The sequence below is a fragment of the Etheostoma spectabile genome, chromosome 1, assembly GCF_008692095.1.
Source record: "Etheostoma spectabile isolate EspeVRDwgs_2016 chromosome 1, UIUC_Espe_1.0, whole genome shotgun sequence".
NCBI lineage: Eukaryota > Metazoa > Chordata > Actinopteri > Perciformes > Percidae > Etheostoma > Etheostoma spectabile.
The window spans coordinates 21,947,501-21,970,351 of NC_045733.1; the positions used below are offsets into that span (position 1 = coordinate 21,947,501).

The window sequence follows — 22,851 nt, forward strand, 5'->3', positions numbered from 1 at the left end:
CGACACGTTTTTCTCTGAAATTAAAGTCCAAACATGTTTGAGTTGATATCAATAGCTGTACACTGCTTTAAATCCATGAAGGAAATACATTCCAAAAGTGGACTAGCTGATCTAGAAACAAGTTGCTGTAGAATAACTAAAAGCTAAATGTCACTTGTATAACAAGTGGTCACAAGACCAAATCATTTTCTCTTTAACTGGGAAAATCACGTGCATGTTAAAGGCGCTTTAAGCGTTGTAACAGTTTTGGCACACACAGCAAAGCGTGCTGAAGCAGAGAAGGGAGAGGGAGGGGACGGGATGAGGGAGGCCTGAGCTAGTGTCGTTTTGTTTGAAAATACTTTGAACATCAACAAGAAGATGTCACCCAAGATCCCCCAAAGCACCGTTAACTGGCCCTGACCTTAAACCTTTTTCAAACCATGTGTACTTATGATTACTATATAAGTACTGAATATTGAGGGAAGTTTTTGCTGCATTTTCTCTAACTGTGCCTCTATGTGCCTGATCCAGAATGAATGAAGAAATCCAAGAATACTGAGTTAGAGATGAAAACCTGCTTCAGACCAGGTTAGGTTAACAGACTGTTACCATAGTAACTGAGGTTGAGTTACCTCTTTCTGAATCAGGCAGGAGTTCCCCGTCATCTCTGGGTTAACCGACTGTTTCCACTGAACATGCCCCAGGTCAACAAATGAACATACTGAGAAACCCTGACTTGAACATTTTTAAATTGCACATTACTGGACTGCATATTAATACTTTTGGATCTTGATCCAAATTGATATTTTGATCAGTATTTATCCTCCAGGACAAATTGACGCCGAGATGTTTAGAGTTTATTTTGAAAGCCTTCTTTTTATACACATCTACATATTTACAAAATTGTAATTCAACAGGCATCCAAGAGAAACAATCTTAACTTCGAAGGGGATTTCTGAACCAAACTCGCACACCAACAAAACTTGCATCACACTTTCACATTATGCAAAAATCTAACACGCACACAAATATACCAACACACACCCCACACACACACACACACCTACCATGCACAAAACGCAGTCACACGCAGCCCAAGACATCTTTATAACAGAAGTGTTAACAGCACAAGAGCATACAAGGCATATCACACTAATGTGCAACATTATTAACACACACACACAAATATCCACATGGAACAAACACCCACACACAAATTCACTCCACCAGTTATAAAAAAAAAAAAAAAAAAAAAAAAAAAAAGACACTCTGGATCCTCCAGGAATGACACCTACTCCTTCACCATCTGTGTAGAGCGGAGGATGATTTCACTCTAAAAAGAGGTTTAGCAATGTATGGTAACGCAACGGGGGGGTAAGAACAGTATGTTCTCCGTCAACTTTTGTTTTTTTGGTCAAATTTTACGAGTGCTAGATGTAAAATTGCTACACTTCGAGACGGGATTTCAGTTTATTTTTCTCAAGGTTTACATTTACATTTGTGGTTATGATGATTATTATTATTAATAATACGTGCCATTGCAGCAGGTGTTTCCCTCCACTCTCGCCTACACAGAGGACTATGGGGTATGGTGATCATTTGTGTTGAGTGCATGGGGAAGATCCAGTGAAAGCCATGGGGGTAAGGAATAGATCAATCGGAATTATATTTGTCTCCATCATCATCCTCATTGTCATCTTCACCGCGACAGTCCAGCTCCTGCAGCACCTCCCTCTGGTAGCGGCCCCAGCTCCTCTGGCTGTACGAGTGCTCCTCCTCCCAGTAACCTGCAGACACGACAGGAGACAGAAGCCAGCCAATGAATGAACAGGAAGGACAGTGATAAGCACACCACACAATGTAAAGCATCATGAGATCAGGTAAAGATGATAGAAGAGGTCATAAAACCTTCAGCCTGGGACAAACTAGAAGACAAGAGGAAAAAAATAAAATAAATAACTAAATAAAAAAGGACTGGACAACCCCACAAAGATTGTTTCTACCAGGTGTCACAGATGTCTAGTCTTTGACTGTCAGGTAGACCTCAATGACCCTCACAGGTGAGTCCCCCTCAGGGCTACCAGCGAACCCGGCGGTGAACACGTACCGCCATAGCGCTCCTCGCGGTCGCTGTCTGCATCGCTCCCCTCGTCGGGGTAGTCATTCCTCCAGTTGCCTTCCTCGTTTTCATCGTCCTCGTCTTCATACACCTCCTCTTCACGAACCACAACGTCAGGCACCTGGGGACCACAACAACACACACTGATACTACAGCGCCAGCTTCAGGGTTTGAGAATCGACTTGAATGAACACGTTTAGACAACCTCGTACTAATGTAGTAAGAGTACTAAAAAAACAATAAATAAATAAATAAATCAGAAATGCCAGACACATTTGAATGCTCATTTAGACATTTTTTCCATGTAGGGGGGGGTCTCATCTGTATTTGTCCTATTGACTGCTGTTATTGTTGTATGATTGTTGAATGTTATCCATTTAATTTTATTTATATTTTAATCATGGACCTCATTTTTACTGTGCAGCTCATTGTAACTTGGTTTTGAAAACTGTTATACAAATATTATTAACAACAACCACCACCACCACATTAGCTTTACTAGAGCAGCAACATGTGTTGAACAGGTTTTTACTGCCTGGCCTCCAGCAGTGTTAGACCGTGGTCCACTGCGTTGACTTAATTAAGTTAGAAGCTAGACGGGTACAGGTAGACAGAGCAGCTGTCTGTCAGCTGCCTCATCCACATTATTAACTATTCCACAGGCAGTCAGAACATGAAGGAAATGTCTACTCTCTACTGTGTCCATGTCTTCATTCACTCACTCAGAGTTCAGCATTCATTCATCTGTCCGTCCATCCATCCACACACACCAGTTCTCCCTCATCGGTGTAGGCCCTGACAGACAGGATGTCCTGGATCCAGCCGGGTGCGACCATTTCCTGGTAGTAGAGATCGTAGACGTAGTCGTCGTCCTGCTCCCGGTGGTCCTCCCCCAGTCTGTCGCCGGTGATGCTCAGGCGCTCCCGCAGCATCTTGGTGCTGTTACACAGGATCACTTCTGGGTCTGAGGACAGCGTCTTCACAAGAAAACAGAGCGAGAGAACAAAACGGCAACGTTGACTATAACCTCCAACACGTTAAAGACAGTAACACACTACACAATAAGGAGCTGACAACTGAAAACTAATGTGTGTACCTTATTTCACAAGCACACAGATCTAGTTGTTGTAGACAAACAGAATTGCAGTTAAAGCTATAGAGCGTAGTTTCTGTCGCCCCCGTGAGGAATTCTAAGTAATGACAACACCGTTGGCGCATCCCCATGATACAAGCCTTCTGTGATCGCACACACCCCTTCTTCACGCAGCTGATAGTAGCCAAGGAAGACACGGAGGATTTATAAAAAAAAAAACATGAACTCTTCAGAAGAGGTCATTAATTTCAATCAAGTTTCTGTGTGCGAAAGTTGCAGACACCACAATCTTCTGAACATCATCATCATACTGAGAAATACAGAGAGAGTTGTGTGGAGCTGATGGTCTTAATTAGCTTTATTTGGCAACGGCTTGAATGTAACGGACTTCATTAATATCAAAAGGTTGCGCACAAAAGCTTTAAAATGCAATTAAATATTTACTGTTCAAAGCCTTTGGTAACACGTTACAGACAGAGCTTTCCCAGGACTTTTGACAATGATGGGGGAGTGTTATGGAGCCACGCACGGTGTTACTCCAGACAGGCCAAATAAGAGTTATGGTGGCTCCTTCAGCATAGTCTGTCCACTAGAGGACGCTTTACAACGTCCCTGTTAGTGATGGCAGGGTATGTACAGCATCCTTTAGTTAAATTTACTACTTTTTAATACCTTTTTACTACCTTCAAAATTTTTTTAAAAAAAAAAACCATCCCCCCTAAATGCAGGTTTAATCACGCCTTCTTTTATTTCACAGTTTTTGGACATTTAAACCCCATCCCGAAGAATAGTTTAAAACAAAAAACATTAACAACATCTTGCCATATTTATTTCACTTAGAAAAAAAGTAAAAAAAACTACTAAGGAAATGGGAATGGATAGTTAAAACTGAGATCCAAAAGGGGGGGTCTTGTACCCCCTTTTTATTTTTTTTTTTTAAAAACCCTTAAATGGACTTTCGGGAGTTTTTGCAAAACATGGAATTATTTTGCAAATATGTGCAAAGTGGTTTAGACCCTTTTTGCATTTTTGTATACAACGGTATTAGGGCTTTCGCATTTACTTATTAATTTTCATTATAAAAATGACCCAGAAAATGTCCAAAATTAACCCCTAAAGGGAAAATTTATATTCGAAACGCTGAAGATTTGGGGCTTGTTGAACAGGTCCGGGGCCCCCTGGGTAGGGGACGGCCCCAAAAAAATTTAAATTTGGGGATCAACTTAGAACTAAAATTCTAAAAAGGGAAAACCCGATTTTAAAAATTTTCTAATCCTTTACGTTTTGCCAAAGGGGCTCAGTAATGTTGCCCTATCCCTGTGCGCCTTCTGTATTTTCTTTTTTTAAAAAAAAAACTTTTTGTTTTTTATGAAACATTTATGAATTTTTTACAGTTAATTAGAATTTAGAGATCTCAATTTTTTTCTCATGTTTTTAAATTTGTGCCATTAAAATATAAATCCCTCCCCTTTTTTCCCGGGTTTGGGATTTTTTTTTTTTTTTTTTTTAAAATAGTTGCTGTCTGTCTTGCCCTTCATTGGGGATCTACTCAACCCTTTACAGACACAGAGGCCCCTTTAAAAAAAAAGTTTCGAGGAGGCTGACGCTGTCATTTGGGGGGTCTCCGCACGGATGCACGCGGACTGCCCCCATCGCCGCCCACCTCTATTTTTAAAGAGAAGGGACCGAAGGGCGGCGGGTTGTGAATCGAGCTCAACAATTTTTTTCAGGAAAAAAAAATTCTCAGTTTTCGACAATTTAAAATTCCCCAAAAGGGAGCGCTCCGCCCCCCCCCCCCCCCATTTTCTAAAGCAATCTAGTCGATCATGTGGCTCAACAAGTAAATTTAGAAAACCTCTTTTAAAAATTTGACCGACGCGGAAAATCGGGGGTTTTTGGGGGTGAGCGTGTGAACCATCAAATGGGGTCTCACGGGAAAAACTGAGAGTTTTGGTACCCTATCGGGAACATTTCTTTTAAAACTCTGAAAAACTTTATTTGAGTAAGATGGTTTTACTGCTTAGACACCCGGCCCCGGCCGTTTTGGGGTGGCGCCCCTGGGCCCCTCACGGCCCAGTCCTAAAAATTGGGGTTTTCACCCCTATCAAAAACTTCATTTTCCCCTTAAAAACGAGGGTTGTAAGATATGGCTTTAAACAAGTCAAAAAAAACGTAAACCAGCCCTTTTCGTTTCGAGATGATGTCGAAAACCACTAATTTTCGCGCATCAAAAATAAAGGGGACCAAAAATCTTGTTTTGTCCCAACACCCAAAAATCTATTTAAAAAATAAACGCAAACGCAGGATAGAATTCAATCAAATAGGACACCCGATGTCTGAAAAAATAATACCTATTTAAAAAATAATACCTCGGGAAACTAATTTACACTTTTAAGGCCTTAAATTGACAATTTTGATTTATCACTTTTTAATACTTTTAAAACCCCGCGGACACCCTGATGGGGGTTGCATAGTCTGTCCACTAGAGGACGCTTTACAACGTCCCTGTAGTGATGGCGTTGCAAAGTCTGTCCACCAGAGGACACTCTACAACGTCCCTGTTGGCACACTGGTTATTTTTTGGCATATCGGATTTTTTAATAACCAAATATTCTTATTGGTCTTAAAAATCCTTTATGGGTCTGGCTCTAACAAATATCCATTTAGTTCATTTTCACATATCAGAAGTTGTCAAATTACTGCATATTTATAAAAGGCTGGTTCACCAGGTTGATAAAGGTGTAATACCGTCTCCCACACTGGTGGTACACAAGCATTATTGTCAATTAAAGAAAAATGTAACCACACTTCAGTGTTTTTTTTTATTTTCTCTACTGCATTATTTTGTTTCAAACTTATTTTTTGTTTTATTAAAGTCCTCATATTATGCTCATTTTCAGGTTCATAATTGTATTGTCAACTCACCTTGCTAGATTTGTCCTGGTCCTCTACCTCCTCATGTAGGAGATCAACCACCTGGATTGCACAGAGACCCAAACATTTGTCCTGCTCTTTCCCAGTTTCCTCTACACCATCCGCAGCTTCCGTGTGGTCGGTTTGCTGCTCCGCTGAGCTCGACAGCCCCGTCCGGTGGCTGGAGAGGATTCTGTAGCGTTCCTCCCTCCGGGTGCTCCACTTTGTGCTCCGGAGGCCCCCGATGATCCGTTGGGAAGTGGCAGCAGAGGGGCGCAGTGCGTGGGCCATGCGAGGCCGAGCCAAAGCCTGTCGCACCTGGGTCTGAACAGGAGCATCCTGGCGATGAGATGACAAAAAGGGAGAGTTTATTTGCAGGGCTCCAACATCGGAAAGAGAAGATATTTTGCTTGACATCCTGACACCTAGCTAGCTAGAAGTTGAAGGAAATTAAGCAGGTACCGACAGAATCCTCCGAAACATCTCACCACCCAGACACCGGTCCGCATGTGACCATTTCGGTAACAGGCAGGAAGAAACAGTCAACCAAACGTGTAATAACATTAGACCGAAAAACAGCTAGACTGACGTTATAATAAACATAAAAATGAGCAAACCATTTGTGTACACTAACGTTAATGCATTTTGGGGCTGATGTGATGTTACTGCTAATGTCGGCTAACAATGTCGCCTAAACGGACTATCATGCTAACAACAACTAGCGTTAGCTAGCTAGCACAGGCGTTGTTCTCGTTGTTTTCTACGACTATCACAGTTTTAGGTCGTTAAATTCAGCTTGCCATCGGTCAGTCAAATTTACTAAATATGTACGTGTGTACCGACACGCTAACTAACGTCTAAATGCCGTTCCACCGCCAGCTGCGTAGACGTTAGCCCGCACTTTGAGAATGAGATGTCGTCACGCAGCGGGCCTCTCACCTGTGTCGCTACGGTCGCCACGAGTTTGAAGACTGAATTTTCCACCTCGGCTTCATTTGGCTCCGGTACCGGTTCGCCCGAGCCCTGGGACGTCTCCGGCCGGATACGTTTACACGCCAACAACAACGCATCGGCCGGGTCGGTCCCCCTTTTCCGCTTGACTCGCAGAATCGTCGTGTTCGGATCCATGTTGTTCCTCTGTCTGCTGAGTTCGTCTGATTTGTCCGGCAGACTGGGAGGAGGGAACCGGGAAAGCTCCGCCTTTATGTCCGCGTGTCACAATAACCACAGCACCGCGGGGGGAGGACCGTGGACTATTAGGGGATCAGTAATAATACAGATAATGATAATAAAATTTTAAAAAAAATAATAAACTCCTCTAATGATTGCTCTACTGCTAGAATACCTACATTATAGATATTCTTGAGTTTCTTAATGTCTTTCTTTGATGACTGTATAAATAAGCGGGCTGCCAACTTTTTCCAAAAACCTTGGAGTGAGATTTGGGGGGCCAACCCATATTTGCTGCGTACAAAGCAATTTCTTGGCTCTTTCAGCATCATTATACTTCAGGTTTAAATTGGGATTTGTTATATGTGGGGGATGGTTGCTCTCCCTAGGGGGTCTGGGGTATGCCCCCCCAGGAAAAAATTTGAAAAAAAACCATTAAATGGCACTTTCTGGAGAGTTTTTTGCAAAACAAATGGAGAAATCAAGTCTGCATGATAATTGCAAAACTGTAGGTTAGACCTTGCATTGTTGTAGTATCAACAAGTTTTAGGGCATTCAGCATTTACTTATAGACATTTGAAATTCTTATGATATAAGAACTGCCCAGACAATGTGCCACACATAATGAGCCACATGAAGACACAGTAGCATATGTCAGCAACAGCTGGAAGATTTGGGTCTGTGGGAACGTCCAGGGGTCCCTGGTGTAGGGACCAGGAACCCAAAGTTAAATTAATGTTGAGGGATCACACTAAGACCACTGAAATTCTAAAGAATGAGAACCACTGAGTTACATAAGTTCTATTACTTTAACCTTTGTGCCAGTAATGTTTGGCCCTTATCCTCTGTGCCCCATTTAATGTTTTTACTTTTTTGTGAAAATAAAGACTATTTGTTCATTTAAAAAAACATCAAATTAATTATTTACAGTTACATTTAGAGAAGCACAGAGGTTAGAGATGCACAATAGTGGCCCAACGTTGCAGTATCATACTTATAGTATAGCATATAAAGTATTTATATATATAGTGTAGTATAAATAGTATAGTATAATATATATATATAATATATATATATATATATATATATATATATATATATATATATATATAAATATATTTCTGCTCATGTTTACAACTTTGTGTACAATAAAAATATAACTCCTCCCATCTCTGTTGTCCGAGATTTGGAGAGTTGTAATATAGTGTATAGTACATATAGTATATATAGTATATAGTGTAATATAGTCTGCTGTGCATGTCATTGCTCCGCTGATTTGGTGGATCTCATTCAGACCGTCTGACAGACACCGAGGCCCATTTGGGTCTCTGGTCTCTGACAGAGTTTAGAGGTGTCCGTACGCTGCTCATTATCAGAGGTCTACGCATGGATGCAACGCGTCACTGCCCCCCCCCCCCCCCCCCCCAGAGCGCGTCCACTAAGATGAACTGAAGTTGCTACACTACCAGCCGCGCTGCTCACCTCCATCTTTACAGAGAGAGAGGACACGAAGCGCCGGACGGGTCTGTGATACTCAGAGCTCACACCTGAAGCCGGGGAAAAGCACCTGGGATGGCTCGTGAAAAAAAGGTTCTCATTTTGCGACAATTTGAAAATTCCACAGACAGGGAGCGCTCTTGAACCCCCTCACAGTCTCTGAAAGCACAACTAGTCTATCACAAGTGGCTCATCAGGTAATAAACATAAATAAACTCATCTTTCAGAAATTTGACCGACCGGGCTGACACTTCAGCGTGAGAAATCGGGGGTGTGGCGTGTGCGCGTGTGAAACCAGTCAAATGCGTGTGTCTCACGGCCAATGCGTGAGAGTTGGCAGCCCTGAATAAGGTTTGTTAAAACATTATTCCGTGTCGTTAAATTACTTAAAAAGTAGGCCTACTACTCTTGATAATATAGGATAATTATAACCAATATTATTTTTTCATCACAAAAAATCAAGTGTGGCCAATGTATGCCTAAATTAGGATATTCAAAAGCTGAAGGATTATTAAATGTTACAATTGATAATTGTACTTCATGGATGTGTCTTTAAATGAAGAATAAATAAATTACATTTGAAATAGAATTATAGAAAATCTTACATGAGGCTATTTTTTTTAATTGTAGCCTTCCCAGGGCTTAAAACAGCTTTCTGGCACCTTCGATAAATCCAATTAGTAGGCTAAATTAATCTAATTGATAGTTGCATTCATCAATGTTTCCATTTAAAATGAAATCTTAGACCTTTGAATAGCCAACAGATGGCGATCATCTGCTGCTAGTCCAGGTCATGTTCACCAGCTTGACGCTTATGTAAAACCTACATCTCATTTCTTTGAAACACTGTTTTTTTTGTACATAAATCCAACATAAAACCCTAAAAACCTGTAAACACCTCTTGGCCTAATACATTCTCCTTTGCCTAAGGTGTCACTTTAATCTGATGGTTTTACTGAATGTGCAAGCAGAACAGGTCTAACTGTTGACCAGGTGCAAAGCAACAAAAACAAATAGAGAACACAAATAGTTTTCACAGAACAAATGAACTAGGGCGGAGCTGTACGTGGGAATGTAGAACAAAGCACTGGTCCGACAGACAACGGTTCAAACCAACGCTGCTGTCACTTCCGCGTCTAAATCTGCAAACATGGATTAGTGGGCCCTGGCCCTGGTCCAGGGCCCCAATGGTCAGAGGGGCCCTGAGCCAGAGATTCTGTGATGACCTTTGACATTTCTTGTTTGAGATTCAAAGGGAACCGATAACTTAGTTGAACTTTGACACATGATTTGCACCGTTTCACTAACCTTTCAGGAAACAGAGAGCCAGAGAGAGTCCGAATGGAGGAAGCTTATTTACAGTTTTAGAGTTATACCATGGTTATACCATTTTAGCACAAAATAAGTGTGCTGAATTAAATGGAGAAAACCCATCTTGATATCATTATTTACTGTGTGTCCTTCAGTGCCTCATTCCCTGAACACCACACGATGGCGCTAACACACAATCTGAAAGACATAAGTTTCCCATTTAGACATCATCACATCCAATTACTACTTCAGGCTTATTGGATGGGAAGGAATGTTCCAGGTATGAGTCAAACCCTCAAGAAAACAGATGTATTGTAAAAACCTTATTTTGTTGCAAAACGCATGCGAATATAAATTAGTGGTCTTAAAAAACACATTTGGCAAGTGACCATGGTAAAGTGGGTTAATGCTCTTCAAGGTGTTCATCAAAAGGTAATTAATGGACTCTAATTAGACATTAATTCCTGAGAATGGACACCTTAACTCATATGCTCTATTCAAAGCCACAAGACTCCTTTTTATATTGAAACTGTGATTTTACCTCACAGAACACAGGACTTGCTGGTCCTCATCCTCGATTGGTTTGTTTCTGTTCCTGTGTGACATGGGTGAATCCGAGCTAACCTGAAAAAACACCAAAGTCACACATCTCATACGTACCATGAGCACCTGACGCAATCCCCACTTCAAAAACCAAATGTATCCCTTTAAAGGCAAATTGGGCCAAACCGTTACCCGCAGAAAACACTGGGTGTAACGTGTAGGCACTGCTTTAACAAAGTAGTCTTTATGACAATGTGTTACAACGTAAACTGCAGAAAAGACAATTAGAGAATGTTTTTATTTTCATAATCTTGACTCAGCCTGTCCATTTTTGATATTACTGTAACAATAAGGATCATAATTGTAGCAACAATAAATAATTAGAAGCCATTGTTGTTCATGATGCATGTTTGTCTGCTATCTTCATTTCAGGAAGTTGCAAGATATGATGAGACATGGGATTAAGTAATGTTATCATTTAACTGCACATAACTGGACTCCAAAGTGACACCTCACATAAATAAATAATAATAATAATTTGTTGTAGTTGTGAACATCAGTTGTTGAAACTGGTAGTCATTATTTTCTGAGAAGAAGGGTCTCTGACTGAGGAGTCATTGTCAGATCGAGACTTGCAGGTCAAAGCCACAGACCACAGGAACATAAATAGACCTAAAAAGACAATAGAAAGGCTGTGAATACTTCTGGTAAATTATAACAGCAGAGTACTTTATATGAGGGCCAGGCACATACTGACCCTGCAGGGAGTTCAGTATAGTGAATATGTAGATCCCAGGGAGGGAGATGTAGGTGGTGCTCGCTAACCCCCAAGGTAAGCCCAGCACACAGCTGAGGCCCAGCACTGTGGCGGCGTCTTTCAATAACTTCATCCCTTTCTCCCTGTTTATCTTCTTCCAGCCACTGCTTTCAGTGCCTAAACTACTTGCCCGTAGCCTCCAGAGCTTAAACACCACCAGCCCCAGCATGCAGGAATTACACAGTATCATCAGCGCACCTGGGACGGCCACGGTGGTGATGTAGCTGACTAAGAGCCTATGTGGGAACTCGCTGCTCATCCAGCATCTGCAAGTTATTAAATAGAAAAAAGACATAAAATTAAAGCCAATACTCTGAGGACCAGGTAACCATAGTCCTCAGATTGGACAGATAGTCTAGCAAGCTGTCTGGATTTACCCGCAGAGATCTGAGGACCAAGTAACCATAGTCCTCAGATTGGACAGATAGTCTAGCTAGCTGTCTGGATTTACCCTGCAGAGATCTGAGGACCAGGTAACCATAGTCCTCAGATTGGACAGATAGTCTAACTAGCTGTCTGGATTTACCCTGCAGAGATCTGAGGACCAGGTAACCATAGTCCTCAGATTGGACAGATAGTCTAGCTAGCTGTCTGGATTACCCTGCAGAGATCTGAGACCAGGTAACCAAGTCCTCAGATTGGACAATAGTCTAGCTAGCTGTCTGGATTTACCCTGCAGAGATCTGAGGACCAGGTAACATAGTCCTCGATTGACAGATAGTCTAACTAGCTGTCTGGATTACCCTGCAGAGATCTGAGGACCAGTAACCATAGTCCTCAGATTGGACAGATAGTCTAACTATCTGTCTGGATTTACCTGCAGAGATCTGAGGACCCGTAACCATAGTCCTCAGATTGACAGATAGTCTAGCTAGCTGTCTGGATTTACCCTGCAGAGATCTGAGACCGGTAACCATAGTCCTCAGATTGGACAGATAGTCTAGCTAGCTGTCTGGATTTACCCTGCAGAGATCGAGGACCGGTAACCATAGTCCTCAGATTGGACAGATAGTCTAACTAGCTGTCTGGATTTACCCTGCAGAGATCTGAGGACCAGGTAACCATAGTCCTCATGAAATCACCAGAGGTTAGAATTACAACACAAGGAAAACATTAATGGACATTGGCAAAACCACATGCATCCGGGAGAATATCCCGAAGTGGAACGTCGTGGATTATAGACTAAAATCAACTTTGAGATCCAAATAATCGTCTTCTTGGCAAGAAACAAAATAGCGCACACTTAAAATCACACTATGAACAATCTTTGCTTCAAATTCCAAACAACCGCTGTGTGGTTGAATGTTTCAAACGTAACAATAAATCTTGGTTTCTTACATCTGTGCTGCTGAAGTCTGGTTGTTGGCATCCCTCAGATTGTATTTGCCATAAACACCTGAAATCCCACAAACCGCGGCAACCAGTGTTGGAACACCTGCATGAAGACAAGAAAGATACAGGATTTACATCAACAAGACCTGACCAGGGACGGGTTGAGGGGTTGGCTTCTGGGGATCCTGCCCCGAATGTTTTCTATTATTGGCGTTCATTCAGGTAACCCGTTCATGCCAAAATCCTACCCTATATATGTCACTAAAAATAGTAACATCAGACACATTTTGGCTCTTTTTAGGGAGAACAGCAGAACACTTCTGTTCTCAGGTTATATTTTTTTTGATTGAATTGAAAGATCAAAAAAACGTTTAAGGTCAAAATCCATCCCCTAAGATACCCTTTTCAAATGTTTTGGAACCAGTATTGTTTACATCATCTGCAGACTTATTGTTTTTCCTCTTATTGCATTGCTGCTTTAATGCATTCAGCACTAACGTCTATATAACTCACATTCATGATAAACGTGCTTGGGGGGGTCAGGGAAAAAAAAGCCGCGGGCACCTTCTGCCTCCATCTTTGCAGTAATGTGTATAAAGGGTAAGTCTGGTGATGTTAGACTGTGAAACAATGAAGTACTAGCTGACGACCGGCCGTGGTAGACCAGCTGTTGCTGTTCTCAGTGACTATCTGCTACTTGGCCAGCACCGTCAGACAGACAAAGCTAGCAACCAGCAGAATACAGTAGTAGTAGAAACAGAGATTGAAAAGAGAACTAAAACAAGAGTGAATATACCCAAAAAACAGCCGAATGGGTCAATCATGCAAACAACTCATGACGACCCAAAATGACGTTCCCGTTAGGTCTGTTGACCTCTCATGACTGAAGTAATTATCACAAGAACAAATGAGGAAGTGAAGTGATCACAACACCACAGTCGGCCTAAGGAGGAAGGCTGGGGTGGTGGACAAGCTTCCCCCTCAGAAAACTATTAGGAAATTAACCGAGTTTTACGACGTCTCCATTTTAGTAGTTTTATGTGACTAATTCAAAGCCAATCTCTGATGATTTCCTACCCCTAAGTATTTTTGTTGCATATCTTAACTAGTTCTGTTTCACAATTTTTACTACGTGACTAAAACTAAACTAAAATATGTTAAGTAGAACAGTCACTTGATTACAGCCACTGCTCAAATGCTGCAGTGAATAGAAAGGTCGTACATGTTGTTCTGGGAGTCTAAATCAACCTATAAAGTTGTTTAGGTATGAGGATGTGTTAATCAGGTGGACAGATATATGACAGGTTCTGCAATATAATGTAAACATTTGTAAGTTTACAACTTTTTTCTGATGCCCCCAAGTGGACAAAAGATCTGTTGCCAGTTGAAAGCTCTCATAATTTTAGTAAATGAAATGACCACAGAGCAGTTAAAGGGGCTGTGGTCTCCTAAGCCCCTCCCCCTCAAGTGAAAATGACTGTGTGTGCATGAGCAGTGATTGACACGCAGTTAGACACCCCCTTGGCCCTGATTGGTGCATCTGAACAGGGAGCAGTGGATTTTTGCAAATCACACTATAGGCTGTGAAGGTTTTTTTTTTTTTTAAATGACCTGCTTCATGTAGTTCTAATGGAAGATAGGGTCAGTTTCAGCAAATATGAGAACAAGTTAGTTTTATAAGGCTTTCGTACTGCACCTTTAACAGTCTATGGATGTAGGGCCCTTGGGGACTGGGGCCCTTGGGCCTGCTTCACCCAGACAGTAATCCTTACTTCATCACACAGCATGCTAAAACATGAGATAATACTGCAACCTTAAAAACATTGCTCTACGGCACCCATAGTGGTAAAGAAAAAACTCCAACAGGTACTGTATGTGTGACTTAAAAATGTGCATAATACAATGCGATAACATGAATATAAGACTGTACACCCTAATAATATATGGAGTTGTATGAAGTAATATTCTCACATTTCAAAATGAATAATGAAAGAATAGTCCAACTCCATCTGAGCTGCATGGGGTATTTTAATTTGGTTATTTACCGAGTTATAAGCAGCATATTTCAGATTTTTTATTATACACCTTTTGACAGAAACACGGCCCCAACCAGACTCTACTCACCCCATCCCACCACGCTGAGCTTTAGCAGGTATCTCCTGACGTAGATGTTGAAGACTCGGACTAAGAGCAGGTAGAGGTGGAAACCTTCCAGAGCCGTCCAGCTGAAGGTGGCCAGCAGGGACCAGTGTAAAAAGAAACCCAGACCCTTGCAAACCCAGCCCTCCTCATTCTCAGACAGTTGCCACACCCAGAAGCTGCACAGCAGGAAGGTGAGGTGGAGGCAGAGCAGCGCTCCTGTCAGTTGCAAATGCACCCCAGTAGCCTTCTCTGGACGTCGACGTCTAACAGGAAAACAATATAGTATGATCAATTTTCTATTGCCTATTTGGCAGATACAGGACTACATATGGCCATTACCGACCAAAATTCAACAGATACTTTCACCTCAACACGGTCCCATGATCTGATGTATGTGACTGTAATATTTAAAGCCATCACAATGTGGAATAGCTTGCCTACTATCACAGTGGAGGCACCCAGTAAGGCCAGGTTAAAAAGACTGCTCAGAACACAGTTACCCCCCATGTTGTCCTCGGGTCAAATTGACCCCTTTTCCAATATCAATGTTCATGAATCAAATGTTCTCTATACCCAATTGTAATTACCCAAAATAACAACGCTCTTTGGCAAGTATAAATCTCTACTTTCATTAATTTTGGGGTGCCTTATTAAATTTTACAGCATTTGAAAAACAAATGGAAGTGGTTTTGAAATAGTATTGAGTAAAAGTTGACATACTCCAGTCTGTGATTATCCATCAACATCCATTCCTTTAATTTTAGTCAAAATAATTCCTAATTTCTGCTTTTCTAACTCAAACAGTAGGTATAATTTCCTATAAATGAGGTTTATTGACCATGAATTCAAAAATTAACTGTAAAACTAAAGTCAATAAGTTAGTGATACGCAGTGTTGAAAACGTCAAAAAAGTGACTAATATTGATAAAAAGCGTCAAAAAAGTGTTCATTTTCAATTTTGACGGGAAGACAACACAAGGGTTAAACAATAACACATTAATGTAATTTAACTTCTAATTGTTGGAATGAGATGTTATTTTTTTGGCCCTAATTTACAAAACTAGGTACACGTAGTAATGTTATATACTTGCACTATAAGTCTTGTTTTAAATGTATATAAAATTGTATGTGTTATATATTGTGATTGTGGGATCTGAATAAAGAAATAAAGAAATAGAGGACTCCCACTTATCTCTACATACTGTATTAGCCCAAACAGTTTTGATGTTACCTTGGCTACTGATTTAACACTTTCTAGCTCAGTGGACTTGGCTGGTGTGTTGGACCACACTGATTTGAGACAAATTTAAACAAACAAGCAGTTTCAGTTATGCTTACCACTGATGTTATTAAGATAATTCTGTTTTTTCCGGTTATTACCCTGCCTTCTGACAGGAAGTGAGATCAACCACAGAGCTTGTTTGACATTTTTTTCTTTTTCTTGGTTTTGACATCTTTGCAGCCTTGAGAATGAAACTCATGAGACTCAAACTCCCCGTGTGATCTGCACAATGGATCATTCCCTTCAGTGGCGATCAAACGTTTCAATTCCTCCTCACTCTGTCCCAGTATGGACATTAGTGGACTGACATGGTGACAGACACGACTGACACTAACTCGAACATTAACACTCTGTAACTCTGCCAAAGCGCAATACATCTGTTGAACTTGTAACCCATAATTACCTCCATACAGCAGTTTGCACATTACATGCATGTCGGCATATATAACACATATTGCTTCAGTTCCATGACAGGAAGGAATAATGACATCATCTCGGTTAAACTGTCATTACAGAAACCCTTTCTGTTAATTCACTCCGTGATCATGGGGATGTTAATTTGAAGTCCGATGTTAAAACTCACTGTAGACATATATAGATGATCAAGCTGATGACTGTGAAGAAGACGGAGAGCGCTGAGCCAATGTAGGTGATATAGCTCAGGTTCACAGCATCGCTTTGACTCACTGATAACGCAGGGTTCTGGCACAGAAAAAGGGACAATACACATTCAATTCATATATGTATTTGAAGTTCAGAAGTCTGATGGAAGCATCTTTAGTATATATATATATTTAGATATACTGTAGATATTGATTAGATGTGTCTTAGATCCCACTATATGCCTCTTTAAATTACATTTTGTAAGTTTTGTATACGCATTTTCAATCTGCACATAAAAAACTGAAAGTGGAAATACTGGAAATTCCAAAACAAGTCAAAATATCGCAACAATAAAAACCTTTTGCGTGGCTGAGGTGGTATGCATTCATTCACATTTGATTTTGCCCATTTTCTGGATATTCAGTTAAAATGTGCTGCATCTGACTATTTTTTCCCCCAGTAACAAAATTGTACCCTCAAACAATGATAGCTTATACATGGAATTGTTCAGCTACAAATCTGTGTGGTAATAGAGCGCTTAAACACGCTGCATTCCTTACACTTTTGCTCTTGTGTTTTTGAAAACATCCCTTAAAGGCAAATCATTTTGCACATTAGGTAGAAGACGAGAAGACGATTTTACCACAAGCACTGCAAAGAAGCTCATGTGGTTGCAGCTGCAAATAAATTCATCTCCAGTGTCATGGGTATCACAGCCCTTTGTGCTCCAGGTACCTAAACACACACACACACACACACACACACACACACACACACACACACACACACACACACACCACACACACACACACACACACACACACACCAATATGATGTTTAAATTTGAGTTCCTCTTTTTAATTTGGCAGCAAAAACACTGTGGCTGGCACTTGTAGTCTACCTGTTCCATCATCAAGCGGTGACTCCTCCCAAAACACACACGTCCCATTTCCCACCTGAAACACGTTCAAAAGTTTATTCAAGATATGATGAAAGTAGATTCATCTATATATCTATGCACTATTGGTCAAAAGTTTGGGGTCACTTAAATGTGCTGTAAATGTAAATGTGCTGTATTTATATAGCGCTTTTCTAGTCTTAACGACTACTCAAAGCGCTTTTACATCATACAGGATACATTTACCACTGAGCCACAGCCGCCGTGGAATGGAAATCTCCATTTAACTCCATTATAGACAGAATACCAGCTGAGACCAGTTGCATTGTTTTCTTAACCAGGGCAGTTTTCAGATTACATTATGAAAAAAGGGTTCTCCAATGTTTTCTCAGTTAGTTTTTTAAAAATTATATCAGATTATAAACAGAATGTGACTTTGAAACATTGGATGAATGGTTGCTGATAATGGGCAACGTGGATATTGCATTAAAGATCAGCCCCCCCCCCCACTCAGATCAGCTGGTTTTCTGTCCATAATGGAATGGTATGGAAGTTTCTAAGTGACCCCAAACTTTTGACCGGTAGTGTATTAGATAGAAGATAGAATGCCTTTATTGTCATTATACACAAGTACACGGTACTTGTGCAACGAGATTATTTATTAGTATTTGTGTCTTCCCAGCTGGTTTTGTTATTTTACCTGTTTGTTGTGTTTGAAGGTTAACTTGATGGGTTGGGAGAGGTTTTGGACAGGAACGTTCCCTGCCCTCACTACCAGGACTAAATCCCCCAAAACACTGGGGGCAGGTGGGTCTGGTGTTATCACTCGGCTCTGTTTTCTTCGAGTGCGACTCAGCTGCAAGGAAAGATGATTGACAGAAGATTGCTGATGATGGAGATTTATGTTTTTGCACTTTTGTTGTTGTGCTAGATGTTTTAAAGAGTTGTTATCACCGCACAGACATTTCCTAATATATTCATTTTTTTCTATTTTTTATGAATGGTTAATCATATGCACTGCATCATACCATGTTGTGTATTCCACACCATTAGGGTCATATTATTGTTCGTTGTACTGAGTTCAGTTCAATTCAATTATATTCATATAGCGCCAAATCACAACAACAGTTATCTCACAGCGCTTTTCTTAAAAGAGCAGGTCTAGACCGTACTCTGTGATGTTATTTACAGAAACCAAACGATTCCCATTCCCATTGTATTTGTATTTTATTGTATATGTTGTTTTTAAGAACTGCATCGCAGGCTAACTGCCCAAGACAAATTTCCCACCTGGTGGCAAAGGGGAAACAGGACACTAATACTGGGGTTTTGAGGTGAATCAGCTTCCTCAATCAACCTTTCCTCCATTTTTTATAGCACACAATGGCTGGCTGTGAGTGTACAGAGATCATGGAAATCACTGCAAATTATCATGAGGGGAAAGTCATACCTTACACAAATATACAGACGGAGCTAAGTGAAAGTAGAGGCCAGTGTCAGTGCACAACAATATGAAGGGCCTTCTTCTGTAAGCTATCCATCCTCTGGAATTGCTGCCATGTTTGTGTCAGATTTCCAAAACTTAACTTCTCTTTATGTACACGCCCACTGTGATCAGATTAATAATGGCAACTAAGGAGGAGTTAATGTTGTGGCTCAGTGTTATGTGGCTCAAATGTGACTGACCTTGAATAAAGTGCTGTTGATCACAGTGGTCACCAGCAGTACATCCTCGCCAAGCACTTCCGGTCCTCTGCTTCTCTGGAGAGCCGAGGCTGGGATGGAAAGGCTGTGTTCAGGAGTTGGACTCTTTTCAACCTGAAAACCATAAAGTGTACACAGAACATGCAAAAAAAGACGGAAATTATTTATCTATGGAAATTAACTCGTTGTTGATTTTAATTGCTCCGGTTGAATTGCTCTGATGCTCAGACTGTCCTCTGAAAAAAAAAGCCAACATACATTGTTTGTTCAACCAGCAATTACGCCTCATATTTACGTTTAAAATGGCGGGGCTCTCGAGCTGGCTGTGGTGATTATGACGGGGCAAAGCTTAAAGTAAAACGAGTATAAAAGCGTCAAAATCCATGTGAGGGATGGATCAAACAAACAGGACTTTTAAGGACGTGTTGCTACGTTTTAGGGCTGAACTTGGCCCATGATCTTTTTTAAAATTCAAGCAAGTAGTTTTGGTGCCAATACATGAACAAGTTGTTTTTGTGCCAAACCTATCCAAACTGCAAACATTTCACAACGTTAACAACGTGTTTTGAAATGTGACTGTTACTGTGGTTTAGACATAAGGACAGAAAACGCTCCTGTGGGTCATAATTTCTGCCACCATTATTGGCGCTGAATTATGAATTAGATGGGCAGAATAAAAAACCTATATGCTTGTATGGTTTGGAGGACATGTTGGATTTTGTGCACATGTTCCAAGGAACGACAAAACAGTGTAACATCCTGAACTCTACTAGGCCTACATGTTTGTGTATGGTGAAGACAACTCATGCTATTTTTGTCCTGTTTTGCTTATTTATTAGTGCAGGGGTCTTCAACGTTTTATAAGCCAAGGACCCCTTAACCGAAAGAGAGACAGAGCAGGGACCCCCTACTACATATATGATATAAAATTGAGATGCATATTAAACTAGACCTACAATAACCTGTAGGGCAGCCTTAAGTCTTTATACATACATCTTTTTGCATAGAATACTAAGCTCTTCCAATCATTGTTTGTATGATTTTAATAAATCATGTTTTAATGTTAAACATACTGTACGTGTGGTACAGTGAATTGTAAGGATTCTGTGATGGTCTTAGTGACTACACTGCCGTTAAGCCAGTAAGCCGATCATCAGTGGAGATTTATTAAGATTAATGTATCCTTTATTAGTCCCACAAGGGGAAATTACAATTTTTTCGCTCGGTTGTTATTAAACATGTTACGCACAGGTCTGAATTACACACACATGCTCAGCACCTGTGCATGCACTAAATGGAGAGATGTCAGAGTGGGGGGGCTGCCCATGGAAAGGCGCCCCGAGCAGTTGGGGGTTTTGCTGCCTTGCTCAAGAGCACCTATATTTGCTAATGGGTTGGATTCATGTTGTCATTTTTGAAAAAACATTAACAAGAATTTGGAGCCCCCCCTCCCCCCCCACATTGACTCTGATGACCCCCTGTTGAAGATCTCTGTATTTGTACATTTTGTACAACTTGAGATTGTTATAGAACCTGATAAGACAAGAGCTGGGAGATACACAAGAATATCCTCACCTTTTGAGACCAGCTCACTCTCTGATGAATGAATTTTGGATTTGATTGGATTCTCCCTGTAATACAGCTTCCAATTCTGTCCTCATAGCACCTACCAACACATAATTCACATATGTCAGCAATCCAAACACTTACATAAACTTACACATTAATTTAAGGTAAAATGACTTTGAAACACTGTTATAGAGAAATGCTCAGTCATGTTCCTTTAAAGGCTGACAAACTTGTTCCTCTAACAACAATATGGTACGCTCACGTACACATTTTGTTTCAGGGTCTCACAATCATGTCGGAGATTTCCCAGCATTCACTAGACAGCAGTGAGCAGTCACATTTATTCATTAGTGCACAAGGGCGTAGCATATAATTCTATAGAAAGGCATTTTCTCCCCGCATCCACAGCTATTCCTTCTAGCATCTTTTTGGGCCTGCCTCACATGAGGGCCCTGGGTACTCAGTCCCCTTTCACCCCCCAGTCCGACGCCCCTGTTAGTGTAAGAGGAGGATGTATTTTTGTTCAATAAGAGGAGAGTACGATCTACAGTATCAGCTTAATACATATGAGTATGATTTACTTGGTCCAGGGGACATGTTCCGGTCGTAGACAGTCATGGAGGACTTGTTCACAGTTTACTGTCAGGGGGACAGAGAAAGAAAGAGAAAGAGTCAAAGATTGTGGAGTATATAGATAAAGGAAGGCCAATGCAAGAAGACAAGTGACATGTTGTCAGATTGTGATCAACGCTCTGAGAAACTGTGGCTTTTAGTGTTGCACAACTGGTTGAGTAAGAGTTCCAAACGTTGTGTATCAGGGGACCATTTAACTGTAATATATTCACAGTTAAAATGGTACTCACTTCATAAGCACACAGCCATAAAATTCACAATAAAAGTGAAAAACTTACTTCTAGCTTGGGCCGTAGAAATCCATGCAAGTGTGACTAAAGAAAAAGTAATCCACATCGCGTCTCAGTGATCCTCAAACACATATGTGATGTGACCGTTCCCTGTACAGCGGTGTTCTGCTTGATGAATGAGCAGGGAGTTTCACATCTGCATCATATCACATGGTGGTGGCTGAGTGGGGGTGGAGAGCTGATAGGGACGAGAAGTGATTCTTGTCTGACGCCTTTTAAAGGACATTTTAATGACTCAACTCCTTAAAGATGCTGATGTTAATTTCCTTTTTTTGTCACAATGTTGATTTATTGAGAAGTAGTACTGCTTTACCACTGAGAAGAAAGACAATAAAATCTCCTCCTTTTACAATGTGACTCTGGTTGTTCATAGAATAAAAATGATATCATTCTTTTACTGTGACTAAATCTTCAAGATTACAGAAAAAAAGAGCCTATAGAGAAAAGAGGAAGTTTTTTTTTTTTTTTTTTTAAATGTTATCTGTTTTCCTATAAGCAAAAACAATAAGTACTGGCACTTACAGCCTGCTGCGTAAGTGAAACTCACACTGCAACCACATAATGCTCTCAAAAGATGCCAGGTCTTACAACATAGGAAACAATACTATTCACACTTGAATTATTTGTAAAGTTTTTAATATAGTATCTGACTAATTCAAAGCTATGCATATGACTTCAAGGATTGTAAATTATTTGCAAACACTTGACCATAGCGCTATCCTGATATATTTAGACTTAGTTAAAAAAGTGTACATTAGCTAGAAATGAATGCTAAAAATGTATGGTTAAGTGTAAAGGAAATGATTATGTTACAGAACACATTGTTTGCATCAAAAGTTTACAGTTTAGGGATCTTCCAACCTAACACAAAGAAGGTTTACAAGGGAGTTTATGTTGCTTGGTTACATGACAGAAGAATACCAGCTATTCAATTCAAATCAATTCAATTTTTT

General features: G+C 40.6%; 2 protein-coding genes and 1 long non-coding RNA gene across 4 annotated transcripts; all 3 read right to left on the reverse strand.

Annotated features, from left to right (window-relative positions):
- Positions 1 to 827: 827 nt before the first annotated feature.
- Positions 828 to 7,312, reverse strand: LOC116689124 (probable RNA polymerase II nuclear localization protein SLC7A6OS). Its single transcript, XM_032515518.1, has 5 exons — positions 7,047 to 7,312; positions 6,120 to 6,446; positions 2,872 to 3,078; positions 2,090 to 2,222; positions 828 to 1,769 (listed from the first exon to the last, which is right to left on the reverse strand). The coding sequence occupies exons 1-5, from the start codon at positions 7,233 to 7,235 to the stop codon at positions 1,636 to 1,638; spliced, it is 990 nt and encodes a 329-aa protein (XP_032371409.1). The 5' UTR covers positions 7,236 to 7,312; the 3' UTR covers positions 828 to 1,635.
- Positions 828 to 22,459, reverse strand: LOC116689163 (uncharacterized). The gene is made up of 3 exons (XR_004331930.1): positions 22,448 to 22,459; positions 22,303 to 22,307; positions 828 to 1,045 (listed from the first exon to the last, which is right to left on the reverse strand). It is a non-coding gene; the product is annotated as an uncharacterized LOC116689163 (long non-coding RNA).
- Positions 10,857 to 22,073, reverse strand: adgrg3 (adhesion G protein-coupled receptor G3). 2 transcript variants are annotated; one of them, XM_032515443.1, is made up of 12 exons: positions 21,887 to 22,073; positions 21,557 to 21,614; positions 20,982 to 21,072; positions 19,389 to 19,520; positions 18,403 to 18,558; positions 17,711 to 17,760; positions 17,448 to 17,541; positions 16,785 to 16,903; positions 14,902 to 15,182; positions 12,784 to 12,880; positions 11,386 to 11,711; positions 10,857 to 11,300 (listed from the first exon to the last, which is right to left on the reverse strand). In XM_032515443.1, the coding sequence occupies exons 1-12, from the start codon at positions 21,942 to 21,944 to the stop codon at positions 11,185 to 11,187; spliced, it is 1,578 nt and encodes a 525-aa protein (XP_032371334.1). In that variant the 5' UTR covers positions 21,945 to 22,073; the 3' UTR covers positions 10,857 to 11,184. The 2 variants fall into 2 exon arrangements, with proteins under 2 accessions (XP_032371334.1, XP_032371324.1); XM_032515433.1 differs by having other exon boundaries at positions 17,448 to 17,539; positions 17,706 to 17,760; positions 21,887 to 22,072.
- Positions 22,460 to 22,851: the final 392 nt, after the last annotated feature.